The following is a 22,254-nucleotide window of genomic DNA, read 5'->3' as shown; positions in this document are numbered from 1 at the left end:
CTATGAAAATTAAAGAGCAGTTATGGTATCATGAAGTATTTATATTAGTACTTGGTATTGGTGAGTACTCAAATGTAAGCTCAGTCTGGAAAAATGTGGTATTGGTGCATCCCTAATTTCAGTCAGATTATTTAAACTATAATATGGGGATATGCAGCTTTATCTGTTGAATGCAACACTTTTGCATTTTAAACTATGACAATAAAACAACCCTGCACATAATAAATGTAAATAAATTTGATTAGATGCAGCACTTTAACATAGAGTCTAATGGGTTATGCTTCCGTTAATACAATAACAGGCATTTTCACTTCACCTGTGAGTAGTGCAGAGCAGCAGCAGTGTAGTCTTTGGTTCTGAAACTGGAGTTGCCCTTCTCCCTGCATTTGGCTGCTTGCTCCGTGTCCTTGTGTGTTGGATGTCCTGATGAGATCGACTGCATGAAGTCCAGATCACGTTGGCTTTAAAAAATAAAAAGACAATTACAGATACTGTACATAGAAACCTTAAAACAAGGTCAAACGAACAAACAACTACATGGATTCCAAATGTTCCCGTGTAGTTAAATAGTTTTGGTTTATTTTCATAGATTCAGTCATTGTTGCCATTATGATTAAAATGTCATAGTCCATTAAGCAAAAACAACAAGATGTGGAGAATCCCCCTGTGCTGCATAGCGCAAATAGATATTAACAGTACACCTTTCTAGAACAAAGGTAACAGTTTAAGGAACCCAGAGGAGTAATGAGATTAAGAATATTGATGTGTTATTGCTTTAAATTGTAAAATGAGACAAAGAGAAAATAATTCCACGGAAAAGAGGCTTATAATAATAATAATAATAATAATAATAATAAACTGATATTGAAATATTCGGCATGTGTTGACACTTATACTCTGGAATTGTACTGTCATTGTAAGGCTCAGTGAAAACCGAAAGTATGTTCAATTTGACCAATGTCCCTGCAGCAAATTGGTTCCTGTAAATCAATTTAATAAAAATCTACCCTGACATGAAACTTTAAGTACGACCCCACTTTGGAGACTTTAGCTGTGTCTCTGATTGACTTACAAATCTGATGCTTTTATAAGAGTATGCTAGCTACTCACGTTGTCAGAGTGAGGGTGCATTTAAACACATCATCTATCTCATTTAGAGCTATAAAATGTTCCTTTAGCTCTGAGTCCAGCCCGGTCCATTTCTGCGCAACGTGATCTTGCCATTGCCTGCACGGAAGATCCATCATTAAAACTACAAAAAAGCCACAATGAAACCGGAATACTCTTTTGGATTTTTTTTGGGTTCCTTTCCACGTCTGCTCAAGTTATCCAAATCAAGGAGTAGTTTCCGGTCTGAGCGTTCAAAATAAATCTATCCGTCTGGATCAATAGCTGTCGATCATCCCAGATCAAGCGTATCAGTTATATCACGTGCACCAACGACTTTGATGCTCAAAATATTTTTTTCTCCCAGTTTCTTTTTAATTTTTATAGAAACATTGGTGATATAAAAACATATTTTGAAGGTATTGAACAGCCGCATCCGATTGAGATAGTTTTCAAATGACGTAACCCTGTTGTTGTGACGTTCTCGCGATACGGTCCGTGCTTTCACTGATAGCTTTTCCAACACAGGAAAAGCTGAGGCTTACTGAGTTCGGCGACAACATATTGTTGAAGACATGAGTGTCAGACTTACTCCAGGGGCAATTCAGGTAAGTCTCGCTATTAGTTTACTAAAGTTGTATGCACTGACTTGTTTTTCAAGGCAGGCGTTTAGCAACTTAGAGCTGTTAGCTTCATGTGCTAGCAGTTTGAGCTACAGAGATTGAGTGCCACAGCTGCATTTAAACACACATTAGACCACACCTAATATAACATTAATGATACTAAAAGTTGATTAACTTTAAAGCGTCCTTGCCTATTTGTTGACATAGGCAGGGTTGATTTCTTAAATTATATTATAAAAGAACTGTGCATTGATGTGTGGTAAGACAAAGAGCCAAGTTTTCTCTTAAGCTTTAAAATAATTTGTAATAAATAGCCTCATTGTCATATTAGTAAACCCAATATCTCCCTGATTTCATCACGTGACTTACTTCAAGGGCTGAGCGTTGGTGGCATAAAATTTACGTCACACGAACCTCTCCAGTCTGTGTGGTCTTGTAATAGCAGCACTGTGTAGGAAGTACATATTAGGAAGTGGCAAACATAACAATAACTCCACGTGTGTTTCTGTTTAGGCCCTGATTAGAGGCATTGATGTGAAAAATCCCGTCCTACAGGTGCTGGTAAGTGAATTCAGACTTTTCCTCTCGGTATGCCTGTCCATCATTCCTCTTTATGGTATGTTTAACTTTTGATTTGGACAATGATTATGGATTAAATATATTCAGGTAGAAGTTTTTAGTTTTCATCCATGCAGTCAGTGTAAACAGGTACAAATCAAAGAATATCACCTTGATGGTTTAAAAGTCATGTAAAATGTATTTTGTGATGTAAAGGAGTAAGGATTGTAACCAGTTACTTAGATTAGGTAGGCTGGTAAACTGAACAGAGAAACCATATGATTGGGTGGCCTGTGCCTTGTACACAATAAATGATGTCAGAATTTGACTTTAATAACTTAAAATAACATTATTTTCATGGCATTTTCACAAAGTGCTCTGTTACCCATGCCATGAGACATCATTGGCACTAGAACACCCCAAAAGATCATAAGAACTAAGACATCACATGCCATTAAAAGAATCCATGAGTACCCAGACAACACAGGAGCCAAACTACTAAACCTGAGACCATGAGGACAAAAGCTTTAAGAAGTAATTACAAATGAAGCAATAGGAAGTAAAAACATTTGGAGAGCTAAAATGATAAAAGAAGAAAGGAAAGTAAAAGTATGAGGGAGGAAAACAGTGATCATAGTGCTTAAAAGGAAATTAAGAGAGTAAGAAGAGTAAAAGACACAAAGCACGCTAAAAATAAATAGTAACAATAGTCATTACAATAATAATCATAATAACAGAAGGGAGATTAAAAGGCAGAGAGATTATTAAAGTAATAAGAAGATTAATAAGAAAACAGATACTTGAATACTCCCATATTTTAAAGCCTTTAAGGCATACAAAAAATGATTTCAGAGAAACTATGTCTTTGAAAATCTTTTTTCTGTTTTTCACCACATCACGCTGGTATAATATATTTACACTGTGGGTGCTTTTGGTGTTTTTTGGTGAGATTATTTTATGTTTGAGGTTTTCATACTTTGTTCATATGTGTTATGTGTTTGTCTGTGAAACAATGTGTAAATCAATTTTTATAAAGCTGCTGACCAAGTAAAATCTTGATGTTAGGTTTTTTTTTATTTTACTACAAAGTGCATGAGGGGGAGAGAGGAAAGAAAGACATGATAACAGATTTTGTTTCCGCTGCTTGTAAAGTCTTTTCTTTTCCCCACACTGCTTTCTTCAGAAAATGCGTATGGTCCCTAATAGCTCCGGTCCACCTCGGTTTCGGCTGATGATGAGTGACAGCCGACACACGTATGCTTGTGAGTATCTTTAAAAAATAACGGTAAGGCCTTGGGTTTGGTTCACCAAAGCACCCATGCTCTTTTGTTTGTAGAAAGCTAACGCCTATGTTTGTTTATCCAGCTTTCCTGCTAGCCACACAGTTAAACTATTTGATTGAGGAGAACCTCCTGGAACCACACTGTGTGTGCAAGGTGAAGAGGACTATTCCCAACAAGCTGGCAGATGGCAGGTATGCATTTCATTGCCCCCAACACACCCTTTTTCCTTCAAACCCCCCCCCATGTTTTGTTTTTACCTTTTGTTTTATGACACCTTCTTCTAGACTCGTGGTGGTTGTAATGGAGATGGAGATACTGCAGTCTGCAATGGAAGCAGGAGGGATGATTGGAGAACCCACTCCATATAATGCAGATGGTAATCCTCGTTTAAATGTGAATGCAAGTCAGAATTGGTGATAAAGAGACTTCAGGTTCCTCATGGTCTTTGCAGGTAAGACTCCATCTCAGCAGGATCCAGACTCTAGTACCTCTATGCCAGCTTCCCCTCCACCTGCAGCAGTACCAGGGCCCTCCTTCAGCAACAACAACAGTAAGTGCCATGACAAAGATTATGTGCATGATTTCATGTCTCTGCATGAGTCAGATGGAAAGTCCCCAGTTTCTTGTGTCTATTTAATTTCATAAAAATGTGTTCTAGCAACAATCAACAAAAGCTAAACGTCAAGTTTTCCATGAACAGGTCAGCAGCTGTAGGCAGATAAAATCCTGAAACCTTATATTAATAAGAGCTGCACAGTACATCACAATTTTATTGTGAAGCCCGTTTCAGACTGGAAGCGTGACATGTGCGTCTCGACCGCGACACGCCTGGATTTTCAGTTTGATTGCATGTTAACAAGTCAGGGCTTTCAGACTGCCTGCATGTGTGACGTGTCTTGCGTGCCTGATACGCGCAGCTGAGGCGCAGAGAGTTTAGAGATTCAAAGTCTTGCCAATTTTTTTTCTGCGCACAGTGTGTCTAATATGGACCATATTAGACAGGAAAATGATAAATGGAGAGCCATATTTACCTTGTTGTAGCACATATGCACATAGAATAAGTTTACAATATGTTTCTTGATAACCCTGAGGAAGGCCACAAGCTTAAATGCGCCTGTTTGATAAAGTTGTTCTCTAAATATCTACTATTAGTGAAGCTTTCTGTCTCCACACTGGTAGAATATGCCACAGGAAAGTTAAACACTGTAAGTGCTTTTCTGGTTTGTGCTTTTCAAATTAAAAGCCCAGTTTAGCATTTCTGTAGAGAAACTCCTTTCACTTGTACAGAATGCTTTTGTTTTGAATAGTTCCCTACACATTTCCTCTATACACTGAGTCAAGTTGCTTGAAGGGGGATTATACCGGTAAAACATACGAAGAAGGACAGGGCTTTGAGAGCGGGGAGATGCGGCTGACATCCAGCAAACTCGTGCCCTGTGTGAAAGCCTCACTGGCAGGAGCAGACACACACGGCACACGAAAGCAGCAAAACACGCGGCCAGTCTGAAATTGGTTTTAGGGCATTTTGAATTCACATTTGCTTGAAACATTATAAAAGTATGACATTTTTTCAAAAAGTATGAAAGGTTCTTTGTATAAGCAAGCAGTGCTCTCTCCCTGCATATTTGCATTTTAACACTTAAATTACTGCTTTTTGCCTGGCTGTTTTTTATTTAGGCAAGCTGAAACAACCTATGGCAGCACGTCTTTTCGCATAGTTATGGGTCTCTGCACTTAATAAAAACATCATAACAAATTAAAGGCATCTTTGGTTGCTGTGGTAGATATAAAGTGCAGCGATCAGATATCATTGTCTAACTGCCCTTTTCTTGGCAGCTGGTCAGAATGGAATAGATGGAGTGGAAGTTTGCGTGAGATTGTAATTCACTCTTTTGTCTCACAGTAATATTGTTACAACATAATTACTTTTCAGCAACAAAAGAAAATACAATAAGTGTTGTGCTGCGATAAATGTAATATGAATGTTGGTTTCAGAAGAGCTGTTTAGATAGTCGTCAGAGCTGTTCCAGTTATTGCTGTAAAAATGTTAATAATGTGATAAGCCCTCATTCTGCCAACAGAGGGAGCCATGTACCTTTGAAGCAGGATGATAAATGATTTAAAGTCTCCTCAGAGGTTTTTCTCCTCATGCTGTTGTTTTGCAGCCAAAATTTGGGACAAACTAACTCTTTGGTGTTCGGTTTTCAATCTCATTTACCGTACCTCACTTTGAGCAGCACTGTGGACTGCAAAGTAAATCCTGGTTTTCATCCCTTTGAAGTTCACAAAACTTTGAAGCTTGTAGTCTGAGTGTGGGTTAAGAACTAGATTAAAGAGGATAACAAGGAACAGGGTGGTTTTCAAACACTGTAAGGTAGCAGTAAAAAGGTGTTACTTTTGGTTTAGTGTTATAATTTAATATACTAGAGTGCCTCTTTATTATATTTACTGCTCAGCAATGCACTGGAAACAGTGTTGTTGCCCACTGGCTACTATGGCTGTTAGAGTCCATAACTCTAACCTCTCAGTGTTTTACCACCAACCTGACTCTTATAACAGAATAGCGCCTCCAAATGATTGTTGGTTTTCTGCTAGAATAGCCGGTGCCATCTATCATGGCTAAAGTGGCCCCTGCTTTATTGAATCTGCTTTTATTAGCTTAGCCTTTGTTTCACCCAGTTGTTTTATTTCACTAACTGCCCCCAGCATCCACATCGATTTTGTTTTGTGGCAGAAACATACCAACAGTCCTCCTCAGTGGAGGATGTAGGCATGTGGGTGGATAATGAGTGCTCTGTATATGTTGTGTGTTCGTGCATGTGTAGGTGTGTGTCTGTATGTGTGTTATGACTGAGGGAGCCTGTGTGGGCCGATGGCTCCTCTAGTTCATGGCTTCATGAATATTGTGTTGTGGACTGAGTCCCCTTGTAGCGATGCACAGATGAAGGAAGAGAGGGAGAGAGAGTCTGCTCATTTGACTCAGCAAAGATGAGGAGCTGCATTAAGAAGCTCATTTGCCTTTTTCAACATTGTACCCTTTGAATTTTGTTACCTCAGAGATTCTGCCAGACACTCATAACCTGCTGCCCTCTTTAATTGTCCAGCTGATAAAATGGTCCTGTTTAAGGCCTGACGCACCAAATCTCAAATGTTTTCTCTTTCCGACAGGATGTGATGACTTATTCACTATTTACATAAATTAAAACTACAAATCCGTGTTGGTGATTCACAGTATTGCATTATGCCAAAAATTTGACAAAGTTTGTCAAAGTGGGAAACTTAGTAATATCTAACATGACTAGTGGTATTTAACAATATCTTGTTATTGCTTGTTAACCCAGACAAAGGAGCTTTGTGGCAAACTGTTTTGCTTTCTGTGTTGACATAAGTCAGAGTAGGCTGGATTTCAAACACAGATGGATATCATTAATGCACAGCTATCCCCACTTTGTAAACAAGCAAACAACCTCTGTTGAGTGAGGAAAGTGAAAGAAAATCAGGAAATTTTCCTGCCTGACCCTCTGATACCTTGTTTTCTACCTCTTTCGTTGTTCCTCGCCCCCTTCAACACAAGTGACAGAGATTAAAATGGGAATGAGGAGGTTGCAAAGAAGTTGCTCTTCATTGTGCAGCTTTGCACTGCATCGCTTGCAGGCCGTCAGGACACTTAAAAAGCAATAGATTTAATCAGGCTGATTTTGTCGCTAATGCTTGCTCATGTTGCATCTAGTAGGACAGGGTTTAACCATCAGATTCTAGATTGCAATGCTCACATCTGGCATTAACTGATGCATATCTGTTATATGGTCCCACCTATGCTACTGTAAAACATCCAATATGCAAAATGCAAAAATCAGGTCCTTCCTCATGTATGAGTTGAAGGCTTATTCTAAGTAAAAATGAAAGAATTGTATATATTTAGGCACACTATGATTGGCCTACTCATATATATATATATATACAGTGCTTAACAAATTTATTAGACCACCTGTCATAAAAACAAGAAAACATAAATATTTTAGAAGTTTTTCAAAAACTTGTTTAAAACTAAAAATGTTATTGTTATTTATTTGGCAAATAACAAACTGAAACAACTAAATAGTCCTTTTTCACACATAATAACCAAAAAACTTCATATTTTGTATGGCCTCCTTCGGCCTTGATAACAGCTTGCATTCTTGCTGGCATTGTTTTTATGTACTTTTCCACAGTCTCTTTTGTTATTGAGTTCCAAATAGTTTCTAGCTGTTCCCACAGACTTGCTTTAGATGAAACTTTTGTGCGATCAATCTTTGAATCTACTACATCCTAAATTTGTTCAATAGGATTTAAATCCGGACATTGACTTAGCCAGTCCATCAGTTCCAGTACTCCAGATTCCTTTTTCTTGGTCACATAGTCTCTGCATAGCTTTGAAGTATGCTTGGGGTCATTGTCTTGTTGGTATATGAACCCACGACCAATCAGATTCAGTCCAGAAGGGATTCCATGATGCACTAAGATGTTGTGGTAGACGTTCTTGTTCATGACACCGTGGATTTTCACTCATTTGCCCACACCGTATCCACAAATGGAACCCCATACCATAATGGAATCTCCACCGTGTTTCACTGTGGGTGCATCTGGCATCAAAACGTTCTCCAGCTTTTCTGCGGACATAAACACGACCATGCTGACCGAAGAGTTTAAACCTGGACTCGTCTGTCCAGAGTACCTTCTTCCAGTCATCAGCAGTCCAGTGTTTGTTCTCCCCAGCAAATCTGAGGTGTTTCTGGATGTTTGCAGGCCTCAATAATGGCTTCTTAGCAGCTAGTCTTCCCTTTAAGCCTTGTTCCATCAGCCGTCTGCTTATGATCATTCTGGAGACTTTCTCAGACTCTGATCTAGAAGCATTCATCTCTGCCTGAAGATCAGCAGTGGTCTTCCTTCTGTCTCTAATACTTCAAATCTTGAGGTGTCTGACATCTGCTTCAGTTAACTTTCATTTCCTGCCCCTTCCTTGGCACATTTTGTAAGTACCAGTCTCAGCAGTTGACTCCAAAGCATACTTGACCACACAGTGAGAACACTTTATGTCTTTCCCTATCTGTCTCAAAGACCATCCAGCATCATGAAGTGCTTTACTGCAGACTCTTTCATTGTCAGTGAGCTCTCCACGTTTTACCATTTTGAACAGGAATGAGGAATTTCAAACTGAATTCACCTTTTTTATACCCAAATTTGAGCCGGCTCACTGGGCTTCTCTGAGAAGTAAGAAATTTATCAAGCATAACATTCAACCATTAAAACTAATTCTTCTCCTCAGGAATGCAAGTAAATAACTATAATTTGACATATTAATCAAGAAAAAATAATGTGCTTTACTATTTTTTCAGTTTTTTTGTAAACCAGTGAATTTGAACATTCATGGATAACAATAATAATTCTATTTTAGCATTAAAAATATCATTTGGGTTAAAGAGCTTCTAGATATTGTTGTATTAACCATTGCAGAAACATAAAAAATAATTTTGGTAATTACCAATGCTGTTAATTTAGGGCAGTTCTGGCGATGGTTATGGCTTACAGATATTGAAAAACCAAAATTCATTGTCTCAGAAAATTAGAGTATTGATTCATTGATTGATATCTTTATTTGGATCATGTAAATGACAACTTAAAAACATTTAAAAATACAAAACAAAATAAGGCAGTAACTAGAATCTGCAAATTCTTAAGCATCTCAGTTTACATGAACGAAAAGGAGTAGGAAGAAGTATAAACTTAACTTATCCTGCCCCCTTAAATTTTACTATAGTTAACTGAAATCATAACACTGTCCTAAAAACCAGTGCTGCTGCTCGCACACCCCCCGCCCCACCCCTTCTCTCTCTCTCTCCCTCTCGAACGTACTGAAACCTCACATTAAGCACCAAAGTTTGCTCATTTATTATGTGGATATCAACCATGGAAATATAACAGATAGATGGGTGATTGATGATTCAGCCCAACCCCTCCCTCTCTCCCTCTCTCGAACTGAAACCTCACTGCAAACACCGTAGTTTGCCGGTGTATTATGTGGATATCAAATATGGAAATATAACAGATAGAGGCAGAAGTTTGTAACCTACCCACAGGTCATAACAGGAGGAATTTAAAAGTTACTCCTTATCTCTCCAACTTGGCTTGGCGCTATGATGCCTGAGCAGGTGCTGTATGAAGTTCTCTGCCAGGATGGATCCAACAGGATTTTAAAGGAGTGACAGAGACTCAGGCTCGCAGTGTGAAACAATTTGCCACATTCTTCGAATTTTCGCAGTGAAGGAAAATAAAAACACGTCAGACCCAGGGTGCAAGGTCTGAGTGCGTGACGTTTTTTCGGATTAGGGATCCGAAAAAACGCTTCCGGAAATAACAGACCTAGTGTGTTAAGACCTTTACTCCATCACTGAAGGCCATTTGATTGATCTATTGTCTGCTTTCCATAGCAAAAATACCACAATTCTGTTGTTTCTACAACCATACGTTGGTCAGTTTAATTACCCCTGCCAAGGAGGTTATGTGATCGGGTGGGTTTGTTAGTTAGTTTGTTAGTTAGTTAGTTTGTCAGTTTGTTAGCAACATAACTCAAAAAGTTGTGGACGGATTTTGATGAAATTTCCAGGAAATGTCAGAAATGGCATAAGGAAGAACTCAGTAGATTTTGGGAGTGATCTGGATCACTGTCTGTATTCAGGATTTTTTTTTTTAAGGATTCTGTACTATTGGGAGATAAGGCTAATGGTGGAGGTCTGCGCTGTTACCACTTTATACCAGGAGATGGCAGGCATGAGCAACTTCTATCCCAGCAGCATTTTGGGTGTGTTTCTATTCAAAGTTTTGGAGTTTATAGAGTTTGAAAGACACACACCCGGTTGAGGAGACGAGTTGGAGAGAAAGACAGCGAATTGTAGCAAGAATACTCAAAATGCTGGGAGGAATAGAGGAATATTTACCCTCTGCCATGACTTCCAGTTGTCCAGTGAGACCATGGGTGAGACTGTCAGTGCATCTGTTGGCACCAGCAGGCAATGCTTCCACCATGACAGTCCACCCATAGCGAAGCCAACCGCGTGTCCACCCCACTGGGGAGGGAGTAACCAGCAAATGCTGTGGTGGGGGGCCGTGGGGGCGAATCCAGGAATTGTTTTAAAGGATTCTTCACTATTGGGAGATAGGGCTAATGGCGGAGGTCTGCGCTCTCTGAGTGGTTTTCTAGTTTCATTTGTTGTTGATAAATTGATAGATTCTGTGTTATATGTAATTGCTATCCAATGAAAAACTATCATAAAACCTCTGTCCTTCTTGCAGCCTTTCTTTTGCTGTAATATATTTTAGGTTTGGAATCTCTTCAGTCATACTGGACCTTGATCCGTTTCCAGGTCACAGGGATGGGAGGACATAGGAGTAAAGGCGAAGTGTAATAAACTGAACATCCCTCCCTCCTCTGGCTCCTAGCATTCTCTTCAGCACTGAACTCTGACATCTTTAGAGTGGGAGGATGTGATCAGAGAATATTTTACTCTGCCGTCTCAAAAAAAAGCAGAAAATCAAAACATATTACTATCTAAAAATGAATCTTTTGAAATGTCTTAAAAAATTAGTCCTTCAGCAGCAGACACTGGGACAAAGGTCACGACACAGCAGTCACCAACATCTGTGTGTGCTCATTTAAATATTCATCAGCAGTTCTCCTTGAAATGGACTACCTTCAAACTGCTCTGTGGATGATATTTAAATTCTAAAAAGAGATGTGCACTCGCTGAAGAGCAGTTTAACAAAAAATTCATTATTCATCACTTACCATTCTCTGAAGGTTTCTTTTTCCTCACAACTCCTTCCCTTTACTCCTCTTTATCTCTCACTCACACAGTTCTACACACTTCCTTTCTTGATCACTTCAACTATTTACTGCCATTTTCTTATCTATTTATACCTCTCCTACAGCGTTCTCTCCACCAAACCCACTACGTACTCAGCAGCTGTTAGATGTTAGCAGCATACATGATCATACACTGATCTTCATCGTATGAAATAAGGATCCTTAATAACCTCTCACACCAATCTTTGCTACTACCCTCACACTTCCTTCCTTACTACATCTATCATCTCCTCTTTTCCTCTTTTGCTGCTTCCTCTACCACTCCATCAAGATAGCGTGCGTATGAATATTGATGTTAATTATGCCTTGCCTGAAAAAAGCAGTTCAATCTGTGATTTCCCAATGGAGTTCACTCATAACACAAACACACACGCACATTCACATCTGCGAAAGAGAGGGGATCATAGAGGTGAGTGTTTGTTGGAGCTTAAATCAGAGGGAGGGGTCTCCGTGGGATCACATCTCTTTTTTATTCCTGACAATCCTCCCCTTGAATGCTGTTGCTCAATATGGTGGCTCATTCATGCCAACACCGGGCATCATCCATTGCATGAAAATACATCCTGACAACAGGCAACTCTCTCGCCTGAATCACTGCTAGTGGGGCTGATGCTGCTTTTGTTGTAGGAGGTGAGATAACACCTTGTGATTCAGTGGGCAGGTCTGAACTGTTCAAGTTTGTTGGCATTTTCAACTGTTAAAAAGAAAAAAAGAACAGTTGTTTCAGAAACAAGAGGACTTATTCTTAACTTTTCTTTCATAACTTTAGATTTCTGTATTTTTATGTATATGCGAGCATGTATTATGCCGCGTTTCCTCTCTCCTGAATGGTTTGGTTCAGCCCAGTTTGGCACACTTTAGTATGGTAAACCCGATACTTCTTGAGTTTCAACAGCTAATATCCATTCGGCCCTGTTTGTACAGTATTGGGAATTGAAGCTTTTTTTGGAGATCTGGATCTTTTGGCTCAGTTCAGTAATAAGAGCCAGTCTTGCAGGTCCCAACCGGCTCTTCATTTGGTACTGTTTTTTCTTTTTTTGTGATGATTAAAAAACAGCACAATAGTGCTTATACTTATAATATTAATAATTAATGCTGGTCTATTACAGTAGGCCACAATAGAAAGTACAGTCTTGACCTGCCCCCTTTGCAAATTGTCTTTATATAGCTTTGGTTATGAAATGGAGGTATACAAACAGGTTGACTGATATTATTGTTGTTCCATGGGAAGGAAAGATTCTTTTGACCAATCAACAGGGTCTAATGCCACTCTTTAGGGTCAAATAGGTATGCTTGGTACCCTAACAGCAAGGTGCCAAAGAGTATAACCGTGTGGATCATTTATTTTGGTGCCTTTCCCGATTTTTGACTGTGGAATCACAATTTACCAAGCCAAAACAGAACTCAACAGCTTGGAAGAATTGCAGCTTTATAGGCTTGATTTGATTGTAATTGGACTTTTTATATTCATGGTATGAACATATTTTAATCCAAAGTAGTATGGCATTCCTTTTATTAATGGGGAAAAAACATTAGTCTTTATTAATAACACATTAAAAGCTTCTAACATTCATTCAATGTCTGACATTTTTTTTTGCACTTATAGAAAATGAACATAATTAACTATTTACACATACAGTGCTTAACAGATTTATTAGACCACCTGTCATATTTGTCTCAAAGACCATTCAGCATCATGAAGTGCTTTGATTCAGCCTCTTTCATTTTCATTGAGTTCTCCACGTTTTACCATTTTGAATAGGAATGAGGGATTTCAAACTGAATTCATCCAAATTTGAGCCGGCTCACTGGGCTTCTCTGAGTAGTCAGAAATTAATCAAGCATAACATTCAAGCACTAAAACTCATTTTTCTGTTCAGGAATGCAAGTAAATAACTATTATTTGACATATTAATCATGAAATATTAATGTTCTTTACAATTTTTTCAGTTTTTTTGTAAATCAGTAAATTTGAATATTCATGGATAAAAATAATAATTATATTTTAGCATTAAAAATATCATTTGGGTTAAAGAGCTTTTGCTAGTTACCAGTGCTGTTAATATAGGGCAGCTGTGGCATAAAGCTTACTTTGGTTAGGGTTAGGGTGGTCTAATAAATTTGCTAAGCACTGTATATGTAAGGTCTTACTAAAGATTAAATGTACTGCATGCTTTTGTGGGTTTCTTGAGGAAACTTTAGGAAAATTCCCCTTTAACTTCCTATTTATAAAAACATTTCCTAAGAATCAGGCACAATTTTAATTAATCTCTTTCAATCATACATTCATTCACAAATCATAAATCTGATTAAGACTAGCTCCTGGTCATTTATGTATGCTCTCACAGAGTGAGGACTGATATTCTGATAAGTAATCCTAATTATCCTTTTCCTAAGACCTCAAGGTATAAGAATAGTGATTTTAAAATGAGTAATTAATGTGCATTCCTAACCCAAGAACTAATAATGTGTCTTAACTGGCACTAGCTGATACTAACGATGGAAATGTTGTTGGATACTTCACAGAGGAATTCAGAGGAGCGTGTTTTCTTCATTTTGGCAGCTCCTTACATGAGCAGATTACAGCATTGTCATACAGTTTTTAAATAAAGCTGAAACATTCATCCAGGGGGCTCAATTAAGTTGTTCCTTCCTGATGACAGGATTTTGGGAACTGTTTTGTATTAGTAAGTAATTTGTCTAAAGGATACCTTAGTATGTCCTTTGAGGTAAAAAGTATCTCAAAGTATCTCTATTTTGTGTGGAGTATTTAAATGCTCAAATAATGACAATACCAGTCAGTCTATCTTTGTTTACAAATGACCATCTACAGTCCATAGTTTGATTTAAAGGGATCTCTGGCAAGTCTTACATACAGTGTTTGAGGCTTTTTTAGTGCTGCATTTGACTCTTCCTTTTTAGGTTTAATATAACAGAATTACCATTCAGCGCTTATAATAAGAAATGTCATATTTTTTGAAACAATATATACTTACCTGTCCATGTCCTCAGATCGTTCTCTGACATATCGGCCAGATAACATGGAATAATAAATACACTCACTGATCACTTCATTAGGTACACCTGTTCAATTGCTTGTTGACACTAATAGCTAATCGGGTTTCTTGAACATGACACTGAGTTCAGTGCACTACAGTGGTCTCCACTGTCACCAAATCTCAGTCTAACAGAGTACCTGTGGGATATGGTGGAATAGGAGATTTGCATCATGGATGTGCAACTGACAAATCTGCAGCACCAGCGTGATGCTAACATGTCAATATGGATCAAAATCTGAGGAATGTTTCCAGGGCAGTAGAAATGACCAGTTAGATGAAATCTAGTCTATATTTATGGTCAAACATGACAGACAATGTTGGCCTTGTGGGAGTCTTACACCAAAAAAATTATGAAAAAACATTGGTCTCAGCATCCACTATATTGTTGAGTTAAGTATTGGTATCTGCTTAAAACACCAAGCCTGCCAAATATTAATTGACAGACATACAAACAGAATCCTTTTTAAGTGATTGTCAGGGACCAAGCAGTACAGCATGAGACACAGGAGTACTTTTAAAGAAAATGTTGGATTTTATTTTACCCAAACAAAGGAGAACCAGGTTTACAAAACAACTCATAAGAACAAGGCCTATAAAAGAGGTCAACTTAATGTAACTTTAAGTAAAGAGGACTAAATTAAGGTGTGAACTGAAACAAACAGACCTAACACAATGAGACAAAGGGGGTGAATTTATAGGTTTGGCCAAGCCAAATGAAACACAAGAGGGGTAGACAAAATGGATGCTAAACTAAACTAAATTCAAAGCAAAACAAACTAAACCCAATTCCCCCCATGACACCATGGCTCTTGGTCTGCCCCAACAAGGTGGCTTCAGCATAAAAGTTCTCTCTGCCCTTGGCCACACCTTTTGCCTGAACCAGGAAGTTCCCTCCCCCACCATCCAGGTAACTCAAAAGAAAGAAACAAGTATTAGAACAAAATAAATTATTTGAAAAGAAATTGTAAAATAATTTGTGGTAAAATGAATTATCAAACTAATGTTTGTGTGGTTTGCTGCAAAATAACTAAATGTTTGTAAAGAACTCAGGAGGTTAATGTGTTTGTTTGAGTTGTATTACCCTTGTGTGGCTTCGGCCATCACAGTGATTAAGGATTTCAATTATTCGATTACCACTCATTAAACAGTCCTGTCAACACTATTTCATGTCACTATCCCATGAATCCTCAGGCTGCTAGTTGTGACGTGAAAGAGAAGAACACAAACAAGTTCACTGGCAAAAGGGATAAAAAGTATGAGACAACAGGGGAACCAGACAGCAATGAAAATAGGTTTAAGTAAGAAGGACTGATGTTTCTCTTATCGTATCGTAAGTTACCCACTGATTCCCAACCACAATGATATGTATTTGGCTTTCTTTTTACTCTCCTTTCTACTTCCTCAGGTAGCAGAGGAGGTCGTGCTGGAATCTCAATGATGAAAGTTCCCCCCTTGAGTACTTCACCCATGACAACTTCACCTATGAAAACTTCACCTATGAAAACTTCACCCATGAAAACTTCACCCATGAAAACTTCACCCATGAAAACTTCTCCCATGAAAGCTTCACCCTTCAAAGCTTCTCCTGGGAAATTTTCACCCATGAAGGCTACAAGCTCATCTCCTGGTTCTTCAACAAAAGTGATTCCTATTTCTCAACTGAACCCATATCAAAGCAAGTAAGTTAAATTGTCTTTAAGCTGTTAGCATGCACGATAGCAGTTAGAGAATCTTAACAAACTTTTGAATCCTTCAAATCCCTAAAAAGTGTAGAACATGACCTACATTTACTCCCAGATTTCAAGCAGCTTAGTCCTGTACTTCATGTTTACTGATGGTTTTGCTGTTTTTCCCCCCATCTTTCTGCTCATTCATCAGCCACACTTTTTCCTGTGTGTTTGGAAATCTGTGAGTGCATGTGTGGTCATTTTTTCCCATAGCAATACATGTGGCTGTGTGTGTATTTCCTGCATGTAAGTCAGCCCATCTGCATGGAAATGAAGTGAAATGACCAATCCTGCCTGGGAAATGGGCATTTTAATGGCAGGTTCTGCTGGGTCTTTATGACTGCTGAGCTTTTTTGATTCTGTTATTTGGCCTGTTGGGGATTTGGCCTACAATTTTTTTTCCTCCCCTCCTTCTCTCTCACAATTTCTTTACCTCCCTCAGGGTTCAATTTTACTGCTGTTTTTTTTTCTCTTTCACTCTTTATCCTTTCATTTGGCTTCGGTCTCTGTCTATGACCTTTAAAATGGTCCAGAAATAGACAAGAGAGCTTCACATACAAGATGTAGGGTTTCAGATTTGAGTAAAGGCACCCAGTCAACACTCTTCCAGTGTTTGGGCTTTGATAACGTAGCCCTATTTGAAATTGCAAGCTGTAAAGATAACTGTGCCTAGAGGTGTTGTAATAAACTGATGACTGTTGTAACTTTGAAGTTGGGGAGTACCCACAGTGAGGAAAAAGGGATGAGTTCAGCAGCTGCTCTTCTATGTACATTTGTGCTTGAGGAAAGCATAGCTGTGTGTGACATAGCATTACATACAGTAGGTCATATAGGGAAGCTGTATGTGCATATGCACAAGATTTTTTATTGCCATTTGTATGACTCTCTCATCCCATTCTCCCTGTGTTAAGTAAAGGCATCTAGAGCTGGCTGTAATTGGCTTTTGGCTGCCATAAACCTTGGTGTAGTGGTCTTATCCATACTGAGCAGGGAATGGGGTTCACTCTGGGCCAGCAGCTGCTCTCATGATAGGGGATTTAATTGCAGGCAAAGTTATGGTATGAATTTCCCCCACTGCACAATTATCAACGCAGTCAAAAAGCTCGCTGCTGCATAAACTGCCGAGCTCGGCTGGCTGGTGTTAAAAACAGAAACAAGAAGAACATTTTAAATGCATCCAGGAGTTGGCGGATGTACAACACCTAGTTCACCCTTTGAAAAGAAAGTAGCTGGGTTTTTTTTCATTTTGCTTTCATGGAACTTTAAAAGACTGAATAGACAGTCATCTATTTTCTCTGGGAATTGTTCTGTTGCTCGGTTGGGTTTCACATTCGTGACTGATGTGAGCTAAGTTGGGATGCTCATTAACAAAAAAGGCAGCTTTTTTAAAACGTCTCTTTGCTTTTAAGTGTGCTGACCTCTAGACTGCAATTACTGTAGTAAGGTTTAACACAATTGTTTGTTGGTCAAGGAAAATAAAACACTCTTATAGTAGTCATTCACAATGTAGAGTCTTCAGGGTTATAGAAAATGTGAACCACTTACTGCAGGAGTAAAATATTTTTAGAACTTGTTCAGTGATTGTTTGGTATTGTTTTGATTTGAGTAATTTTTGGTTAACTGATGCTCTGTTATCATTTATTTTCTTGTCTTTTCAGACACTGATACCCTGATTTGTTTTTTGACCAATACTGAGAGACCCTCCTTAACTCATGGGCATGGTTCATTGACATGAACTTTTTTTTTTTTTTTTGCTCAATAGGTTTGTGGTTTCCAAAGCTGATAGCCAGCAGTCACTCTGAAATTTTCTCCAGATACAAAAAATTATGTTTTATAGGACTATGGCATGCTAGCATTAACTGAACTGACCTGAACTAGAACTAGAAGGACAATCCTTTGAAACTTAAATGAACACTTGACCAATTTAGAAGCAATGGTGTCCTTCCATGAGGAAATACATGAAGATAAATGGCGCTGATTCAAGTATCTGCCATTGTCAGAGAGAATCTTTGAAGTTATATGTAATATGTTAAAGCAGAAGGAGAAAGTGTGAGTCTGGGTTTATACTCCAGTACGTTGAAACTTTGTCTCCGTTGCAGATGAATGCCTCACGTCTACACTGCTGACATGTTGGCCTGTTTGTGTCAGTGTGTGTGTGTGGCATTTGCATCTGTGTGCAAAGATGAACCCGTGCACAGAGAGGCTGAGCTACTTTGCAGTTATTTTGGAGAAAAATTTCAACCTTTAGTGCAGGTTGGCCTCTCTGCAATAAGGGTTTAATTCACAAATACTGGCGCTAGAAGCAGAGCACGGTTAGTGAAATACAGGTTGTGGCACTGATAAATTCAACCTGCTAAAATGGCTTGTGGAAGGCACCGTGGTGACCACCGCTGCTGAAAGCAGCTTGTATTTTACAGGGTTGTGGATGTTAATGTCAAGCCCTGCTGTTGAGGTTAAAGAAAAATATGCATAATGTTGGTGTAAAATTGCTGGTGCTGACATTTTTTAGGGCAGACAAAAACAAAACAAAACAGGACTTACAGTAAGGTGACATTTCAATATAACCTCAAAACTAAAAACAACAAACACAAAAGTAAATTGTTGGGATTTTTAAAAGGTAAAAATGGAGATGAGACAAAACATGAGACCAAATCAAACATATGGCATTCCCTCTGTGGTGCCAAAATAATAAAATGTTCCACTACATGAATTGATCGGTAAATAAAAAAAAATGTTACTAGAATACTTTTTTTCTTGACTGTATTTAATACAATTTTAGTGTTTTATTGTTTCATGTAAGGATATCTATATCAGCAGATATTAACGTACAAAGTGAAATACTGTATGAGCAAATAAAAAAAATTCTGCCAATAGTTACAACTGATATTTGGCCATAAAAATCTGCCTTATTCAGCTTTGAATATTGGCTGTACGAAGACAGAAGTTAGTGAAGTTTTAGGCTGGACTAACAGACCTACTTCATTAAAGTTTTTTTGTTTATTCATGATCATTCCTTGCCCTTTAAAGTGGGTTATAAAGCCTGAAATGTGTTAATTTGTTCATCCTCAAACTCTGCATTTTGTGTTTTAAGGCCGGAAGTTTTAGGTCTTAACTACATTTAAATATCAGTATCAATGTCAGGTAAAATAAATTTTTAAATCAGCATATTATATATTGTCAAAAATCCATTACCCTGCATAACTAGTTTCATTGATTATTTGATCTATCTGGAGTCTAGACCCATTTGGATTACTGCAATGGAGTCCTGTTTGGGGTACCTCACAAAGCCTTGGACAGGCTCCAATACGTCCAGAACTCTGCTGCCAGGGTTCTCACTCGCACTAGGCCCTTGCAGCACATCACCCCCAGCCTCATCCACCTCCACTGGCTCCCAGTTACATTCCGAATCAAATGCAAAATCCTCCTCTTCATTTGCAAATCCCTTCATGCCCTTGCCCCTCAGTACCTCTCTGACCTCCTTCAGCCATATACCCCAACCCGGAGCCTCCGGTCCTCAGACACTGGCCTTCTCATAGTTCCCACCTCCAAACTTCGCACCTATGGAGACAGAGCGTTCAGGACTACAGCCCCCATCCTCTGGAACTCCCTTCCGGAAAACGTCCGAAATTCTCCATCCTTGGACATATTTAAAAAACTCCTCAAGCACCACCTGCTCACCACAGCTCACAGTCTCCCCTAATCTGTCCCCTACATACACTCAACTTAGTGTTTGTCTTTTGTGTTGTCTTGTTTTCCACTCTTCTGTAAAGCGACCTTGGGTCTCATGAAAGGCGCTATAGAAGTCCAAGCTATTATTATTATTATTATTATTATTATTATTATTATTATTATTATTATCACATTATTTCTCTGGTTACAGCTACATTTTTCTGCTTTCTGCAGAACCATTGTAAATAAAGGTTTTCTTTAGTGTGTCCTCCAAGGATATGAAGTAGGTTGGATATTTCTGGATTTCTATACAATTCTCCTTTCTCTGGAGCTCCTTTGTTAGAGTTTGTTGCAATTATTTTTCGAGAGGGAACCACCTTCACAGTCTTTACTAATACTACATGTTGTTAGCTCTGACTAGTATTACACCCTGATATGGTACCACTCTGTTGATATTTTTGGGTCATGTGAATTTCCCAGAAACCAGTGCATATTATAGAACAATAGAACAGAATAGAACAATTCTGTTCAAAGTTTTTGATAGTTGTTCCCTCAAAACCTTTTTTTTTAAAATTTTACTATTATTGTGTTGAAAATCAATATACTTAAGTATTTTTATTTATTAATGCATGTCTCCTCTGTGCTTACTTGTAGGTGGACCATCAGAGCCAGAGTCACCAACAAATCAAACATCCGCAACTGGAGTAACTCCAAGGGAGAGGGCAAGCTCTTTTCATTTGAGATAGTGGATGAGAGTGTGAGTAGAGGCCTGAATATCTGACTGTTTGATCATGCACGTCAACAAACAGTACGTCACACATGGCCGTCTTCTCTTTTATCTCTGATATGACTGTTGTTTTGGTCAACAGGGAGAAATCAGAATCACAGCCTTTAATAAGGAAGTGGACAAGTTTTACTCTCTAGTGGAGCAAGGCAAGGTAAGCAAACCTGCTCATCCATTTCAGTCCTCACATAGAGCCTCTTGAGACAATCTCTGAAAGTCAATAACTTATTAACATATTTTACAATAGTTTAAAACGCTACAGGGACACGTTTATTCTTACATTCTCTTATGAAAAAAATCCTAAACATGGTTGCAATTTCATCTTTGAGGTTGACTTCAGTCCCATTTAGACAATAGAAAGACAATATCTAAAGGCTATGAGAAATAAGACCCTGTCTCAGGTATACTTTTTACTCGCTCACAGCGCTTCAAACAAATGTATCACTGTTAAAGTAGTGTCTAATAAACCCTTCTACAAAATCCCCTCATGCCTGCAGGACTTCAGGCCAATGAATGAGCCGGAGGCAAGTATTAGAGGATTTGTGGAAGGGATTTATTAAGTCATATTTTACTGAAATGTATATGTTTGAGACATACTAAGTATTTTTGGGGGATATATGAGCGTGAGAAAACTTGTCTTGTGGTTAAATTTTCGTTTATTAGAAATGGCTGCAAGAACTGCCGGCTGTGTGCAGAATAACAAAACTGTTTTAAAGCTTCTTTTCTGGCTCAATAACTGTATACCTTGACCCTTCCTCTGTATACAGAAAGCACAGACATCACATTTTAGTTACAACATTGAAGAAAGTGCAAAGAAAAGTTCTAATTGTGTGCTAGAATGTATTACAAAGTTTAGCAAAAGCAAGAAAAGCTTCAGAATTCTGCTGATAAACCTACATGAAACTAACAGGACCAAAAAAGGACTTAATTAGGCAAACTCGGTGTCTTGGCAATGTATCTACAAGGATTTATCATCTCAGCTGCGGCTCACTAAAGAGCAACTGTTCAGAGAACTACAACAACGGAATTTCACTCTTAAAGACTTTTACTTTGGAATGCATCCACTCTGTATGGGCCACTTAGATTATTATCCTTTTTTTGTTCTTTATTTTAGCAGGGAGAACCCACTGATGAACCCACCAATTAAACTCAGCTTTGACTGAAAGCTCACTTGCAGTTCTGCATTAACCTGGCACACCAGATGGATGTGTTAAACAATCCATTTTACTAGGGGTGCACCGATCGATCGGTGATCGACCGATACTTAGATAAGATTGGTGGATAAGATCGGTTTCATATGTACCTCTACCTACTAAAATGTGAAAAATGAAAGACTAAAGGAACTGATATAATTTAGTAGTTTGGACAGCAATGCTCTACCTTTCATTTATATTTGAGAAAACTACCTCATGTGCAGTTAAAATAACAAGTTTGTATTGTTTCACGGGTATTGTTCAATGTTTTTGAATAAAATAAGATTGGAACATTGAAGGTGTTTGCTGTCAGTTTAAAAAAAAAATCGGTATCGGCCAAAATTGGAATCG

At 38.4% G+C, this 22,254-nt stretch overlaps 1 protein-coding gene across 1 annotated transcript in view; it reads left to right on the top strand.

Moving 5' to 3' along the window:
• Positions 1-1,579: 1,579 nt before the first annotated feature.
• Positions 1,580-22,254, top strand: part of LOC121518482 (replication protein A 70 kDa DNA-binding subunit-like) — a 68,780-nt gene continuing 48,105 nt past the window's right edge. Inside the window, exons 1-9 of the mRNA XM_041800814.1 lie at positions 1,580-1,715; positions 2,244-2,291; positions 3,472-3,550; positions 3,654-3,762; positions 3,856-3,947; positions 4,023-4,121; positions 15,936-16,209; positions 20,581-20,683; positions 20,796-20,864. Of these exons, the coding sequence (XP_041656748.1) occupies positions 1,683-1,715; positions 2,244-2,291; positions 3,472-3,550; positions 3,654-3,762; positions 3,856-3,947; positions 4,023-4,121; positions 15,936-16,209; positions 20,581-20,683; positions 20,796-20,864 (906 nt within the window). The 5' untranslated portion in view covers positions 1,580-1,682. The remainder of the gene's footprint in view (positions 1,716-2,243; positions 2,292-3,471; positions 3,551-3,653; positions 3,763-3,855; positions 3,948-4,022; positions 4,122-15,935; positions 16,210-20,580; positions 20,684-20,795; positions 20,865-22,254) is intronic.

Source organism: Cheilinus undulatus, linkage group 12, assembly GCF_018320785.1.
Source record: "Cheilinus undulatus linkage group 12, ASM1832078v1, whole genome shotgun sequence".
In the NCBI taxonomy this organism is placed as follows: Eukaryota; Metazoa; Chordata; class Actinopteri; order Labriformes; family Labridae; genus Cheilinus; species Cheilinus undulatus.
The sequence above is the reverse complement of the archived record's forward strand: the minus strand, read 5'-3'. Positions and strand labels throughout refer to the sequence as shown.